At 36.6% G+C, this 17018-nt stretch overlaps 1 protein-coding gene across 7 annotated transcripts in view; it reads left to right on the top strand.

Annotated features, from left to right (window-relative positions):
• Window positions 1-17018, top strand: part of TFEC (transcription factor EC) — a 163123-nt gene that overhangs the window by 129898 nt on the left and 16207 nt on the right. For all 7 annotated transcript variants that reach the window (XM_019654755.1, XM_019654750.1, XM_019654751.1 and 4 more), the window contains one exon: window positions 16533-16647. In XM_019654755.1, coding sequence (XP_019510300.1) covers window positions 16533-16647 — 115 coding nt within the window. The remainder of the gene's footprint in view (window positions 1-16532; window positions 16648-17018) is intronic.

Below are 17018 nucleotides of genomic sequence, written 5' to 3'. Positions count from 1 at the left end.
AAATCTGATATTGTTTTACCTTTTATTTGGTGTGTGGAAGGTGTGCGGAAGAGGGGGTAGTCTTATACGGCGAGTATATAACAAACTCTGTATTTTGAATGGAAATGTTAGGGGGTCGTCTTATACGCCCAGTCGCCTTATACGCCGGCAAATACGGTACCTTTCATGGTCATTTTGTCTTTGGCGAAGAGGCAGAAGTCGCACGGTGCCAGATCTGGTGAATAAGGTGGATGAGGGCACAACATAATGTTTTTATTGGACAGAAATTGTCATACCAGAAGCGATGTGTGACACAGAGCCTTTCCATTGTCATCACAAAATATGGTGAATGCTGCTGCCATGTGCAATCCAATGGAAAGGCAGGAATCTTCAATACAAGTAGCGGCATGTCGAACCTTAGCAACAGTGTATGACAAGTTTCAACTTGTTCGGTGCAGTCAGTCTGGTATGAGCTATGGTTGAGAGAAAGTGTGTTTTAAAGTGTGCTGTCAATCATCCTCCATCATGACAATGCTTCATGTCACACATCACTTCTGGTAAATGGCAATTTCTGTCCAATAAAAACATTACGGTGTGTCCTCATCCACCTTATTCACTGGATCTGGCACCTTGCAACCTCTGGCTTTTCCCCAAAGTCAAAATGATTTTGAATATCAAGGCAGCCACGACAGAGCAACTAATGACACCCATGAAAGAGGACTTCCAGAACTACTTCAGAAAGTGGTAAGAATGATGGGATAAGTGTGTTCGAAGCGAGGGGAGTATTTTGAGGGGGATAAATGGCAATGTGTCTTTCACTGTAAAAAATTTAGTTTAAATTTAAACATTCACCATATTGTTTGATCACACCTTGTAAATGCCACATATTATTTATTCATTCATCTATTAATGCACATTTAGTTTGTTTGGCTACTGTGAACAATGATGGCATGAACATTGATGTGTAAATATGTGTTTTAGTCTCTGCTTTTAATTCTCTTTGGTATATACCTAGAAGTGGAATTGCTGGTCATATGATAATTCTATAACTTTTTGAGAAACTGACACTCTGTTTTCTATAATGGCTACATCATTTCATTCTTCCCAATGACAATGCATCAGGGCTGCAATTTCTCAACATCCTCACCAACTGTTGTTATTTTCTTTTCTTTTGATAATAGTCATCTTTATGAGTGTGAAGTGGTATCTCATTGTGGTTTTGAAGTGGTACCTCACTGTGGCTGTTTCTTAATGACTGGTGATGTTGAGTATCTTTTCATGTGCTTATTTGCGATTTGTATATTTTCTTTTAAGAAATGTCTATTCAAGTCCGTTGCCTGTTTTTTAATTGGGCTGGTTTTGAGTTGTAGGAGTGTTTAAGAATATAGTCTGCATATTAGTCTCTTAGATATATAATTTGCAAATAGTTTCTCCCATTCTATAGGTTGTTTTTCCCACTCTCTTGATAATGTCATTTGATGTACAAAGATTTAAATTTTGATGAAGTTCATTTTTTCTGTTTTTTGGTTGCCTGTGATTTTGGTATCATATCTAAAACATGATCACTGAACCCAGTATCATGAAGATTTTCCTCTATGTTTTTTTCTAGGAGTTCCATAGTCTTACCTCTTATGTTTAATTTTTTAATCCATTTTGAATTAATTTTTGTATATTGTGTAAGATAAGGGTCTGAGTTCATTCTTTTGTATGTGCATATCTAGTTTTCCCAACACCATTGGTTAAAAAGACTGTCCTTTTCCACTGAATGGTCTTGGCACCATTGTCAAATCATTTGACTGTATATTTGAAGGTTTATTTCTGGGCTTTCTATTCCGCTCCATTGTTCTATTTGTCTGTCTTTTTGCCACACTGTTTTGATTACTGTCGCTTTATTGTAAGTTTTGAAATCTGTAAGTGGAAGTCCTCCAACTTTGTGGGGTTTTTTTCCAAGATTGTTTTTGGTATTTGGGGGCCCTTGAGATTCCATATGAATTTTAGTATGTATTTTTCATTTTTTGAAAAAACGAAAACTCAAGAAAGATGGAGGAATAGACAGGCGCTGTGCCAACTGCCTCCGAGGATTACACCAAAATTACAAGTAATTTATACAACATTCAATCTCAGAAGTCACCTGAACATTAGATGAACAGAGGCTCTAAACTAAGGATTTCAAGAAGAAGCCACATCAAGGCTGGTAGGAGAGGCAGAGATGTGAGGCTGTCTCCAGGCCCATGGAGAGATGGCGAACCCTGTGAGAAACACCTCAGTGGTGGAGAGGCTTCTCCTGTTGGGGGAGGGACGCTCTGGCCCCACTCTGGGCTCCCCAGTTCAGAGTTACTTTGCTGGGAGGAGGAATTCCATGATGGCTGGCAGTAAAAACTGGTGAGAACTCTCTTTGCTCAACTCAGTGGGATGGTGGGTGGCTGAAGACCCAGATGCCCCCCTGTGGAGCCAGCACATGGACTCACTCACTGGCGAGCACTAGCCCAGTCCCTGGAGGAGGAAGTGGCTCCCTGAGCAGGGATCCAGGAGGCCGCAGGGAAGGACTGAACTGAATACTTTTGGTGTGGGAGCTGGAGGTTGGGGGCCATTGTTCCCCTTGTATGGAGGTTGTACACAAGTAGCCTAAAGGAGGGCGCCATTTTTTCAGAGTTGAGCCCTCCTCCCACAGAGGGCCAGGTTCAGGATCTCATTGTGGAATCAGCACAGGCGTGTGTGTGTGTGTGTGTGTGTGTGTGTGTGTGTGTGTGTGAGCTGCCTTGGGTCCCAGCTCTGCGCAAGGCTTGTGCAGCAGTGCCAGGGAGAGGCCTGACTCAAGGGTGCACAACTGTTCAAACAGGCTGCAGGTTGAGACTTGGGAGGGCCTGCACAAGCTGCCATGGGTCCTTGGTCTCCACACTGCATGTGCAGAGTTGCCAGGGTGGTGACTGGCTGTCGGGCTGCTCTGCCTAATCTACAAGCTGCTGACTGGGACAGGCTGAGACTGGGAGCTTTCCTGGGAATGTTGGGTCGGCAGCTATGATCCTGCCGGGGCTTTCCTGGTGCATTTGTGCGGGCTAGTTGCTGGTGCAGGAGTGCATGCTGCTCTGACTTGGTGGGGGCCACTGATCACACCCCATGGTGCCTTGCGGGCCTGCCCAGTCCACCTAGAGCTGCCTTGCCAGGGGCACCCTGAGACCCTGGTGCCTGGTACCCACATCCACAGGTCACAGAGGGTTTTTGCAGCAGTGGACAACCCGCAGCAAACTGTGGGACTTTTAGGTGGTGAGCCGATGGCAGCCAATTGCAGGCAGCTCACTGCAAGCCTGAGAGGGAGGCAGGCCCATGACATGCTGGGCGCTTCCCACAAACACAGCTGGTGCTGATTTGCCCGGAGACCCTCTATTGCTGAGTAAGCGGTCTGCAGATTAAAGTGGGTGGAGAGCTTTATTTATTTATTTATTCTTATTTTTCCCCCTCTTTTTTCTTCTCCTTTCTTTTCTTTCTCTTTCATCTTTTTGTATCTTTTTCTGCTTTTTATTTCATCTCTTTACTTTTTGTTGTTCTTTCTTGGGTTCGTTTGTCAGGTTATTGCTTAGGTTACAGTTTTTCTGTCTTGTTATGCTATTTTTATGTTTGTGTTTTTGTTTCTTTCATATATTTTTGTTTCTCCTGTCTGATCATTGTTTGTCATGTTTTTGTGGGAGTGTACTTGGCTCTTGGTGTTGTTGGTTTGCCTTGCTTTACTTCTTGTTTTATGAAGTGGATATGGGCTTAGCACTGGTTCAGGAGCTGAGACTACACTGAATTTGTAGAAACCACTGACCACAACCTTTATCCACCTGTAACACCACCTTGCCCCTACAGCTGCTTTGCCAGGGGCACTCTGGGTGCCTGGGTGACTGGCCCCACCCCCACAAACTGTGGAAAATGTTTTTTACAACAGCACATGATCTGTAGAACCCTGGGGTCATTTTAGTGGTGTTCAGTGACCACATACCTGTTCCACAGCCACTCAGGAGCAGCTTTTGGGAATTTGTGAGCATGAGGTGGAGGCTGGCTGTAGTGCCCTTGGGAAGATATACAAGGGGGTCACAGGCCAGATATTGGCATAAGTAAGACCTGAATCTGCATTAATGTCTTAAAAACCACCAATCACATCTTGTAACTCACATGAACTCCATCCCACCCAGCTAGTGCCACATCCCCGAGGGTACCCTCAACACTGGGTCAAATAGCGAGACACACACTGCTAAAATGCCTCATTCAATAGCTGGGCCTTACGGGCAACTGACAGGTAGCAACAGGCCTATGGGCCTTAGGCCTTTAGCTTAACTGTCTCAGGATCAATATTGGTGGTAGCCAGCTTCAGTTCATACAGAGACCATCCTCACATGACCCAAGTCCAGCATGGGCAACAGCCAACCACATACAGCCTTGAGGCACCTACCAGGTAGCCACAGGCCAGTAACAGACAGGACTGAAACAGCTCTGAGAGGGAGCCCTGCCCAAGAGAAACCAGAACCAATACATGCAGAGGCCAGTGTTAGACCAAACCTGGTTGAACTTACAAGGCACTCTCAAAGGAAATTTTCCACAGGCACAAAAGCCCACAGTGGCCAAACTTCCTCTGAGGGGGTCAACCTCCACACAGCAGCTCATACACTATGAACAGAGCTAATTCTCTCAGGTAATCAGGCTGAGGGTCAATCCCACCCTCCGACAAGCCAATAGCAATGAAAGATCAACTTCAACAGCAATACCTCTGGAACACATGGGACAGGAGAATAGGGAGACTGTGCAATCCGAATATAAAGGATGCATACTACATAAGACCACCCAGCAATGACTAAGAGGCATAGGTGATCTACCTAATACACAGAAGCAATCACAGAATTACAGCCAGAATGAGGAAATAAAGAAACACATCCCAAATAAAAGATCAGAAGAAACTTCTAGAAATGGAACTAAATGAAACAGAGGTATCCAACTTATCAGAGACGCATTTAGAACACTGATGATAAGAATGTTTAAGGAACTTAGTGAGAAGCTCCACAGAGAGATAGCAAACATAAAAGAGGACACAGAAATCATAAAAATAACCAGTCAGAATTAAAGAATACAATAATCGAAATAAAAAACACACTCGAAAGAGTGACCAGCAGATTAGATGAAGCAGAGGACAGAATCAGTGATTTAGAAGACAGGTTAGCAGAAATCATCCAATTGGAACAACAAAAAGAAAAAGGAATAAAAAACAATGAAAATAGTTTAAGAGACCTGTTGGGCAACATGAAGCACAACAACATTCGCATCATAGAAATACCAGAAGGAGAAGAGAAGGCGCGAGAGATCGAGAACGTATTGAAGAAATAATGACTGAAAAATTTCCTACCTTGATGAAGGAAATTGATATACAAGCCCAGGAAGTGAAGAGCGTTCCAAACAAGCTGAACCCAAATAGGCTCACACCAAGACACATTATAGTTAAAATGACAAAGGTTAAAGACAAAGAGAGAATCCTAAAAGCAGCAAGAGAAAGACAGTGGGTTACATACAAAGGAACTATAAAACTATCAACTGTCTTTTCTACAGAAACACTGCAGGCCAGAAGGGAATGGCAGGAAATATTCAAAGTGATGAAAAACAAAGGCCTACAACCAAGACTGCTCTACTCAGCAAGGCTATCATGTAAAATTGAAAGCGAGATAAAGAGCTCCTCAGAAAAGAATAAGCTAAAGGAATTCATTACCACCAAACCAGCATTGCAGGAAATTTTAAAAGGACTTTTTTAAACAGAAGAAAAGGGGAAAACACACTAACAAAGGAAGACCAGAAATACGAACAACAAATTGGCAATAAATATGTACCTATCAATAATCACCTTAAATGTGAATGGGCTAAATGCCCTGATCAAAAGACATAGAATGACTGAGTGGATAAGAAAACAGGACCCATGCATATGCTGTTTGCAAGAGACTCATCTCAGATCAAAAGACACACACAGACTGAAAGTAAAGTGTTGGAATAAGATACTTCATGCAAACAGAAACAAGAAAAAAGCAGGAGTAGCAATACTTATTTTGGACAAAATAGACTTTAAAATGAAGACTACAATAAAAGACAAAGAAGGACACTTCAAAATAATAAAGGGATTGATCCAACAAGAGGACATAACCCTAATAAACATCTATGTAACCAACATAGGAGCTCCTAATTATATAAAACAGATTTTGACAGACATAAAGACAGAGATCAACAGTAACACTATTGTAGTAGGGGACTTCAACACCCCAATGTCACCAATGGACAGATCCTCCAGACAGAAAATCAACACAGAAACAGTGGCCTTACATGACACTTTAGACTAGTTGGATTTAATTGATATTTTCAGAGCATTACACCCCAAAGCAACAGAATATACAGTCTTCTCAAGTACACATGGAACATTTTCCAAGATAGATCACATACTAGGCCACAAAACAAGCCTCAATAAATTTAAGAAGATTGAAATCATATCAAGCATCTTCTCCAATCACAATGCTATGAAACAAGAAATCAATTATATGAAGAAATCTGGAAACACAGAAATACATGGAGGGTGAATAACATGTTACTAAATAGCGAATGGGTTAAAAATTAGATCAAGGAAGAAGTCAAAAGATACCTCGAGACAAATGAAAATGTAAACACAACAACCCTAAATTTATGAGATGCAGCAAAAGCAGTTCTAAGAGGGAAATTCATAACAATGCAGACCTATCTAAAGAAACAAGAAAAATCTCAAGTCAACAGTCTATCTTTATGCCTAAGGGAACTGGAAAAAGAATAGCAAAAAAATCCAAAGGAAGTACAAGGAAGGAAATAATAAAGATCAGAGCAGAAATAAATGAAATAGAGACCAAAAAAACAACACAAAAGATCAATGAAACCAAGAGTTGGTTTTTTGAAAAGATAAACAAAATCGACAAACCCTTAGCCAGACTCACCAAGAAAAAGAGAGAGAGGACCCAAATTAATAAAATCAGAAATGAAAGAGGAGAACTGACAACAGATACCACAGAAATACAGAAAATTTTAAGAAAATACTATGAGCAACTATATGCCAACAAATTAGAGAATATGGAAGAAATGGATACATTTCTAGAAGCATATAATCTTCCAAGACTGAATCAAGAAGAAATAGAACCTCTGAACAGACCAATTACTACAGAAGAAATTGAATCAGCAATCAACAAGCTCCCAACAAATGAAAGTCCTAGATCAGATGGCTTCACAGGAATTTTAGAAGACATTCAAAAAAGAATGAACACCTAATCTCCTCAAACTTTTCCAAAAATATAGAAGGAGGGAACGCTCCAAAGCACATTTGATGAGGTCACTATTAGTCTGAACCCCAAATCAAGCAAAGACATTACAAAAAAAGAAAATACAGGCCGATATCCCTGATGAACATAGACACAAAAATCCCCAACAAAATAATAGCAAACCAGATTCAGCAACACATTAAAAAGATCATATACTACAATCAGGTGGGATTCATTCCTGGTATGCAAGATGGTTCAATATCCACAAATCAATTAACATGATACATCACATTAACAAAATGAAAAATAAAAATCATATGATCGTATCAATAGATGCAGAAAAAGCATTTGACAAAATTCAGCAGCCATTTCTGATAAAAACTCATAGCAAAGCGGGAATAAAGGGATCATATAAAGGCCATATATGATAAGCCCATAGCTAACATCGTACCCAACAGGGAAAGGCTAAAACCTTTCCCCTTAAGACTGGGAACAAGACAAGGCTTCCCACTTTCACCATGTTTATTCAACATAGTTCTGGAGTTTCTAGAATACAGCAATCAGACAAGAAAATAAAATAAAAGGCATCCAAGTTGGAAAGGAGGAGGTAAAACTGTCATTATATGCAGATGACATGATAATATATTGGGTTGTTGGAAAAGTCATGATGCATGTTTGCAACAGATGGCGCTAGTTCATTTTTGGAAGTACTAGAGTCATTTGCATCTATGTTATTGCTATGCCATTTGACAGCTGACAGTTCTAGCTTCATTCTAAAAAAAAATTGAACGATTTGGTTGAGTTTTGGAGATTTTACAAGTTGAAGATGGAAGACTAAATTGTGCATTTTTGCCATATTTTACTGTTTTACTTCCATAAAGGAAAGTATGCGCATCAAGCTTGTGAAAAGTTGCATAAAGTTTATGGTGACAATGCTTAAGAACGTCAGTGCCAACGATGGTTCATGAAATTCTGTGCTGGTGATTTTGATCTCAACGACACTCCTCGGTTAGGGAGGCCCACCGAGGTTGATGTTGACAAAATAAAGGCATTGATTGAGTCAAACCCATGTTACATGACACTAGAAATTGCAGAAACATTGCACATCCATCATTCAAGTGTTCACGACCACCACCTGAAGAAGCTGGGATACGTAAGCAAGCTCGATATTTGGGTTCTGCATGAATTCAAAAAAGTCCATTTGATGGTGTGTATAAACATCTGCAATATGCTCATTAAACATGAGGAAAACGATCCTTTTTTGAAGCGACTGATAACTGGTGATGAGAAGTGGATTGTTTACAACAATGTGGTGCACAATCGGTCTTGGTCCCGACGTGAAGATTTGCCTCAAATGTCATCAAAAGCAGACATTCATCAGAGGAAGGTTATGCTCTCAGTTTGGCGGGATTTTAAAGGTGTCATGTTTTTCGAGCTCCTGCCAAGGAACCAAACAATCAATTCGAATGTGTACCATTAGCAATTGGACAGTTTGAATGAATCCATCATCCAGAAATGTCCAGAGCTTGTTAATTGTAAAGGAGTTGTGTTCCATTGCGACAATGCGAGACCACACACAAGTTTGATCACCCATCAAAAATTACTGGAGCTTGGATGGGATGTGTTGCCACACCCACCATACTCGCCTGACATTGCACCATCAGACTTCCACTTGTTTTGTTCTCTTCAAAACTCCTTGCGTGGTATAACATTCAATTCAGATGAGGCTGTAAATTAGCACCTTGTTCAGTTTTTTGCAAATAAAGACAGGTCTTTCTTTGAACAAGGAATTATGAAGCTCACTGAAAGATGGCAAAAGGTTATCAAACAAAACGGGCAATATATCACTGCTTGATCTTTGTTCTTTATATAAATAAATGACCTTTGAAAAACATAGACAAAATACATCATGACTTTTCCAATAACCCAATATATACAGAATCCCAAAGACTCCACCAAAAAACTATTAGAACTGATAAATGAATTTAGTAAAGTAGCAGGATATAAAATTAATATTCAGAAATCAGTTGCATTTGTATACAACAACGATAAACTATCAGAAGAAATCAAGAAATCAATCTCATTTACAATTGCTTCAAAACCAATAAAATATCTAGGAATAAATTTAACCAAAAAAGTAAAAAACCCATACTCAGAAAATTATAAGACACTAAAGAGAGACAGCAAAGAAGATACAAATAAATGGGAACACATACCATGTTCATGGATAGGAAGAATTAATATAGTTAAACTGTCAATACTTCCTAAGACAATGTATAGATTCCACGCAATTCCCATCAAACTACCAATTACATTTTTCTCAGAAATAGAACATATTATCCTAAAACTTATATGGAACCATAAAAGACCCCGAATAGCTATGGCAATCTTGAGAAATAAGAACAAAGTGGGAGGTTTCATGCTATCCGATATCAAATCATACTACAAGTCTATAGTAATTGAAACAGTATGGTACTGGCATAAGAACAGACACATAGATCAATGGAACAGAATAGAGAGCCCAGAAATAAACCCATCCATATATGATCATTTAATCTATGACAAAGGAAGGAAGAATTTACATTGGGGTAAAGACAGTCTATTTAATAAATGGTGCTGGGAAGATTGGTCTGACACATGCAAAAGAATGAAACTGGACCACCTCCTTACGCCATATACACGAACAAATTCAAAATGGATTAAAGACTTAAATGTAAGAACTGAAACCATAAAACCCCTAGATGAAAATATAGGGTGTAAATTTGCAGACATTACCCTGAGTAATATTTGTACTGCTATATCCCCTCAGGCAAGGGAAGTAAAATAAAAAATTAACATCTTAATAAAATAAAAAATTAAGAATCAAACTTAAAAGTTTTTTCACAGAGAAGGAAAACATCAATAAAACATAAAGGCAGCCTATTGAATGGGAGAACATATTTGTCAATGATTTAATTGGGTTGTTTGTTTTTTGGGTGTTGAGTTGAATGAGTGTTTTATAAATTTTGGGCATTAACCCTTTATCAGATATATCATTGAATTGAATCTGTTTATCACTTTGGGTACTATTGTCATTTAATGAGATTAAGTCTTCTCATCAATTAATATGGGACATCTTTCCATTTAGTGATGTCTTCTTTAATTTCTTTCAGCAATATTTTTTAGTTTTCAATGTATAAGTCTTTTGCCTCCTTGGGTAAATTTATTACTAAGTATTTTATTCTTTTGATGTTATTGTAAATGGAATTTGTGTCTTAATTTCCTTTTCAGACTGTTCATTGTTAGTGTATAAAGATATAACTGACTTTTGCGTGTTGGTTTGTATCCTGCAACTTTGCTGAATTCATATATTAGCTCTAATAGTGGTGTGCGTACACTCATGCGTGCATGTGTAATCACAGGATTTTCTAAAACAAGCTCTTGTCATCTAAGAGCAAAGATCATTTTACGTACTCTTTTCCAATTTGGATGACTTTTCTTACTTTTCCTTGCCTAATCTCTTTGGCTAGAACTTCCATTTCTATGTTGAATAAAAGTGATGAAAGCAGGCATTCTTGTTCCTGATCTAGGGAGGAAAAACATCATTTAAGTCTCAACTTGTACTCTAGTTATATCTTCCTTTCACTTAAATTATTAATTACTCTTATACTTTTTATTTTTTTAAAGATTTTTTTATTGGGGAATTGGGGGAATGGGAACAGTGCTGGGGAATTGGAGGAAGGGAAACAGACAAGTTGCTGTCGTTTTGTTCTTCAGTCTAGTTGTGGAGGCTGTTGCTTCACTGGCCCAAGTTGGCACCATCACTGCGCTCTTCCCGGGTGAGGAAGATCAGTCGCCGGCTTCAGGACGGCCGCTCAAGCCCGCTCATTGCGGCTGCTGGCTGCTCACGTTGGCTGCTGGCGACTCACGCTGGCTGCTGGCTACACACGGTATAGCCCATGGCAACCCACTTCCACAGGGGCTGCAGCCTACGACGCCGTCGCCAGCGACTCATGACAGCCAAGCTCCAGGTTGAGCTGTTGTTCAGCATCTTAGCTGTGGAGGGCAGTGTCACTGGCCCTCATATGTGGGATCCGAACCGGGGCCCTCTGGTGTCCCAAGCCAGTTCTTAACCATCGCGCCAGTCGGCCGGCCCTACTCTTATTTTTTTTTAAATCAACCTTGCCAGAACCATGTCAATCTTGTTAATTAAAAAATTAACAGGGGCTAGCCGAGTGGCTCAGTTGGTTAAGAGCTCACTAAAGAGTGCAAGCTCTGAGCAACAGGGTCGCCAGTTCGATTCCCAGCCCGAGCTGAGCTGCCAACAGGTGGCAGGATGGCTTAGCTAAAAAAAAAAAAAAAAAAAAGAATAAACAACTTTTGCCTTGTGAATCTTCTCATATTATTTGTTTTTTATTCTTTCATGGATTTATGCTCTTACCGTCTGTCCTACCTTCTTTTGGCTTTTTGGTTATTTTTATAGCTTCTTGAGAATGATACTTAATTTATCAAATATCAAAACTTTATCTATTTTTCTCATATTATTTAAGGTTATAAATTTTCTTTATTATAATTCCTTTAAAGCATTGTTTTGCCATATCCCAGACGTTGCTTTATGTGTGTTTTCAATGGTATCTTTCATTTATTTTTAAATTCTAGCATTTATTTATTTTTAAATATAGCATTTTTCTTTACCCTTGAATTATTTAAAAATTTCCAAATAATTTGGAAATTAGGGGCTGTAAGAAATGTGTTGAAGGTTTCTTTTGAAGGCTAACTTCATAATGCATATTTATTTACATTCCATGTATACTCAAGAAAATTGTGTATTCTCTAATTTTGGGACGTAGAACTATATACCTATTAGGATGAGCTTTTAGTTTTAGTGTTCAAATCTTGCATAACATTGGTGATTTTTCTTTTTGTCTGTTTGACTTTTCAAAAATGAGAAGAAAGGTTGACATTTCCCATTACATTAGCAGATTTATTAATTTCTCACTGTAGTTCAAATCATTTTGTTTCACACATTTTGAAGTTATTTTATTAGGTGCATGCATGCTTATAACTGCTACACCTTTTTGAAGAATTGAACTCTTGATTATTATATAGTGACTCTCTCTATCCCAAATACTTTTTTCTAATTTTGAAACCTATTTTCTGTGATATTAACAGTCACATCAGTTTTCTAATGGTTATCATTTGCTGGATATATCTTTTGCCACCCGTTAACTTTTAAGCTTTGTGTGTTCTTTTATTATGGAGTTGTGTCTCTTGTAAGCTACATATATCTAAATACTGTGTTCTTGTCCAAACTGTCAACTTTTTAGCTGAGGAGTCTGACCTATTTATATTGATTAGTATTATTGACATATTTTCACCTATTTCTCTCATGTTAATTTATTATTAAAGTGTCCCATAATTTGTTTTTATTTAGTACTTTTTTTAAACCACTTTCATTCCTTTAGGTTCTTTACTACCTCAAACATACTGATATTACCTAGACTTATTCCTGATTTATATGGTTATATATTTCACTTCATCTTTGACTTTGTTCCCTCTCATCTTTTTATTTATACCCAAACTGCTTTACCAAGATATTTGATCATTTTATTCCGTATTTTGGAGGCATATCCTTTAAATATCTCCTTCTTTTTAGGTACTTCATCCAAAACTGCTTTCAGTGTTAGTCTTTTTGGGTAAACATTCTTAAGTATTTTATACCTCTGAGAATATTATCATGGTCTAATATGTGGATGACATTTGGACTGGATATAAAACCATGTTTTAACTTCTTTCAATATTTAAAAAACACTGATTCACTTTATTTTTCATCCAATTTTGACTTGAAAAATTTTTTGTTAATCAGATTCTTGTTGTTTTAGACATAATCTTCTCTTTCTCTATTTAGGCTTTTAGATTTCTCTCTTTATCATTGTGTGTTCTTAAATTTTAATATAATGTGTCTGAGTGTAGCTTTTCCCAATCTTTTTTCTTTGGAATTCTATAAGCCCTTTGATTTTTAAATTAAAAAATAATGATAAAACAAGATTAAATAAGTAAAAGACTTTAGTCTTTTATTTAGTGTCAATTCTAGAAAATGCCTTTCCATTATTTCTTAAAATATTTATTTCATCCAATTTTTTTTTCTATCTGAGACTGCTAATATCTGTTTTTTAGATCTAATAATTCTATTCCATACTGATTAGATTTTCTTTTACATATTCTAGTTCTTCGTCCATTTCTTCATACTGCTGAGACATTAATTTGGTTTTATAATTTACCAATTCCTTTATTCCCTTCTCAGTGTATCAATTATGCTATTTTTTCATTCTTCAGATTTTTTTCAAGTATTGCATTTTCATACCTCTGATTTCTGCTTAATCACTTTGACCATTTTTACATTTATGTGTTCTTATAATTTATTATAAATATCTACCTTTATTCCTTTACAAATGTGCATGGTTAATTTAAGAAAGTTAGTTTCATGTGATATTTATTTATTTTTATTTTTGCTTTTGATGTTATTTCCAACACTGCATGTTGTTTTATTTTGATATAGTTGTTTTACTCAAGTGTTTTAATACTTTGACCTGTGAGCTTGTTTTCTTCAGGGAATATTGGCTATTGTGAAAGGCAGTGTATAGGTGAGAAAATCAGGTCCAGTCCTTTTCGATCTCTATGATGTTAGCAGTGGAAAGGTGATTAAAATCTAGGGTGGAGAACGTCAGAAAACATGAACCACTGTTAATTACTTCTCACCTCAAGGCAACTTTTTAAATAAGGAGTTTGCATTTTTTTTTTTTTACCAGTAGGAAATATTGTGTCAAGCCGCATTTTCTATCTTGTTGAAAAGATTTTATGATAAATTCTTTATTATATATCTTTCAATTTTATGAGTTTGTGTTCATAATAATATGTTCTCTTATTGTCATGTTAAAGGTTTGGCTTTACTGACAAAAATAATCTGTTTTTAACCAGAATCATAAATATTTCTTCATAAAATATCTAACAATTTGCCAACTAATATGCAAAATAAAGTCAACATTTAAACCTCATTACCTCAGTGAATTATACCTTTGAGAAAAGTAGATATAATTTTGCTTTGTAAGCCCTTTCAGATGTGTATGTAATCTTTAAATTTTCACTAACATTGTACTCATATCTTTTAATGGAGAAAAGGCACTTTAGATCACATGAAGTGTATTATACTTTGAAATTGAAACCAATTGTCTAATGATATTCAAAAAGTGATTAGCCATTTACATGAAATAGAGTAGTACCTACAGCATAAAATTAAATAGGATATTAATCATTGTGCTTTAGGGCATAAATTAGACAATAACCAAGGTCAGGAGAAGATGTAATATACCTATGCTTAAGCAGGATTAGATTCATTAACAGAATCCAGCCCCATTTCTAAGGAAAAACACTTTGAGTATAGTTTGACCGGGTAATATTGGACCCAGCAAAATGTAATATCTAGGAAACTATCACTTTATTCCTACAGTGTATAAGTAATATGGCTCTTTTCTTCTTAAACATGTCTGCAGTTTGCCACTGCTGCATTGAAATCCATCTGAATTCCAGCTCTTCAGAGAGAAGTGCCCTCTCCTAGTTCCTTCCCCTTCTTCCCCCCACTTCCTGTCTTTTGTTCAGCATGACCGTTATGCTTCTCAAAGGCACTGTGGAGATGCACAGTTCAGGCTGGCGATGCTGCAGCTCATCACCAACGGGGTTTTCAAAAAATATCTTGGAAACTTTTACTTTTACAAATATGACTAAATGACTCATACAGTAGGGAAATACCTGCTTTCGGATTTCTTCCTACTTTTATTGTTCTGATACTAATACTCTATCCAATTTGATCAACTTTGTCCCTATTTTTCAAATGAGGAAATTAAGAAGAAATAAATTCCCCACTTAAGTATCTACCTTCCAAGATCCATGAGTGAAAATACATTTCAAAACAATGAGTTTATATAAAATAAAGATGAGGAGCCCTAATAAGAATACATAATGAAAAAAACCAATAATTGAAAATATACATCAGAATACCATATGCATTCTATAATATCTCCATTGATATGCACATGCCCTTATATATTGACCTGATTTCCACTGTACTTTTAAGCATTTTTTCCCCTCAGAAATATACAATAATTATTACATATAGTTTAATGGATATTATGTAAGAAATTTATTTTGATCCTATGTTCTTTCCTCACATTTGTTTCCAGTCTGACTGTGTAAGTATCAAAAAAAAATTTCCTCAGTTTGAATTGGAGTTTTATAAAAAGTGGGAATAAGGAATTAGAGTCTCAGCAATAATCTGGTTACAGCTTTGTTTGATTATTTGTATTGTTTCTGGTCCTTCAGAAAAGAAAAAAGTTACTACTTATTCATTACCTGGTTTATTACCCAGAAATGAAATAAAGATACTTAGGATACAAATATTTCAAATGTTCAATTCATACATACATTTTAAATATAGTTTGTTCTGAAATAATGAATATTAACTTGAATTATGAATATTATTTAAATTAAATTTTCTTAGGAGATAAATCAATAAGCACATTAAAAAATAAATTTGTATAATTTTGCATTTTGTTTAAAGCATCTTAGCTTTCTGTACAAATTGTTCCCAACAGCACTTTAAGAATTGTGGTGTTACTATGGGAATAATTGGATGTACCCTATATCCACTAGAAGAAAAAGAAGTTTTAGACTACTTTTGGCTACCAGCTGGAATATTTATAGTAATCTAGAACATTAAGTGTACAATGAAAAAAACTATGCCTTCCGGACAGGAAAGAAGTTTCTCACTTAATTAGCAGTGTAAAACACCTCTTGACTGTGAGTTGCTGGTAGCACTGGTGGTGTTAAGAAGGCTTCCAAAATGTTCAGCCATTATATCTAATTTATGACATGCAATGAACTTTCCAGCTTTGCTAATATGTGCATTGATTTTGTCCCAATGATGTTTTTAATCTTATTCATTTATAACCAGGTAATGTGCTGGATCAAACTTCCATAACTCTGTAAATATTAATCAGAATTTTCCTTCATGAGTCAACTAAATCCTTTTTTTAAAATACAAATAGCTTTTTGCAACATATTCACAAGCTTCCCACATTGATTTTAAAAAGTCAATGCAAACTCACTGTTATTTAAAATTAAAATGCTATATATTACAAATTATTATTAAAGTGGCAAATTTTAAATATACAACTAAATATATCATTGCCCACAGAAGGTTTAATTGACCTTTCCTTCTTTCTTCCTCTGAAGTTATCTGGAAGTATTTTGGATGTGTATAGTGGCGAGCAGGAAATTTCACCAGTTAACATGGGCCTTACAAGTGCTTCCTGTCCAAGTGCTCTACCAACGAAAAGAGAAATTACAGGTAATGTTGCTTTTACAGTTTTACCCTTTGTAATGTCAACTATATGAAATATGAATGACAAATATTACCAAGCTAAATAGAATTTTAACAATATTATCAAAATTGTCAAAGTGGGAGACTTTTAGAGAGCAAATCCATCATTTTTTTTCCTATGACAACCAAGCAGTAAGTTAATATAACTTATAGTGCAACTGAATTGATTTATTATTTTAAGAAATGAACAAATGCATACATGTGCTCTCTCTCTCTCTCTCTCTCTCTCTCTCTCTCTCTCTATATATATATATATATATATATATATATATAGTCAAAATATATATACACATTTTAAGAAAGGAAAACTGTATTAAAATTGTAACACTCAATATATA

This window comes from Hipposideros armiger, unplaced genomic scaffold, assembly GCF_001890085.2.
Source record: "Hipposideros armiger isolate ML-2016 unplaced genomic scaffold, ASM189008v1 scaffold_230, whole genome shotgun sequence".
Taxonomy (NCBI): domain Eukaryota; kingdom Metazoa; phylum Chordata; class Mammalia; order Chiroptera; family Hipposideridae; genus Hipposideros; species Hipposideros armiger.
This window is presented reverse-complemented; position numbering and strand designations above follow the sequence as displayed.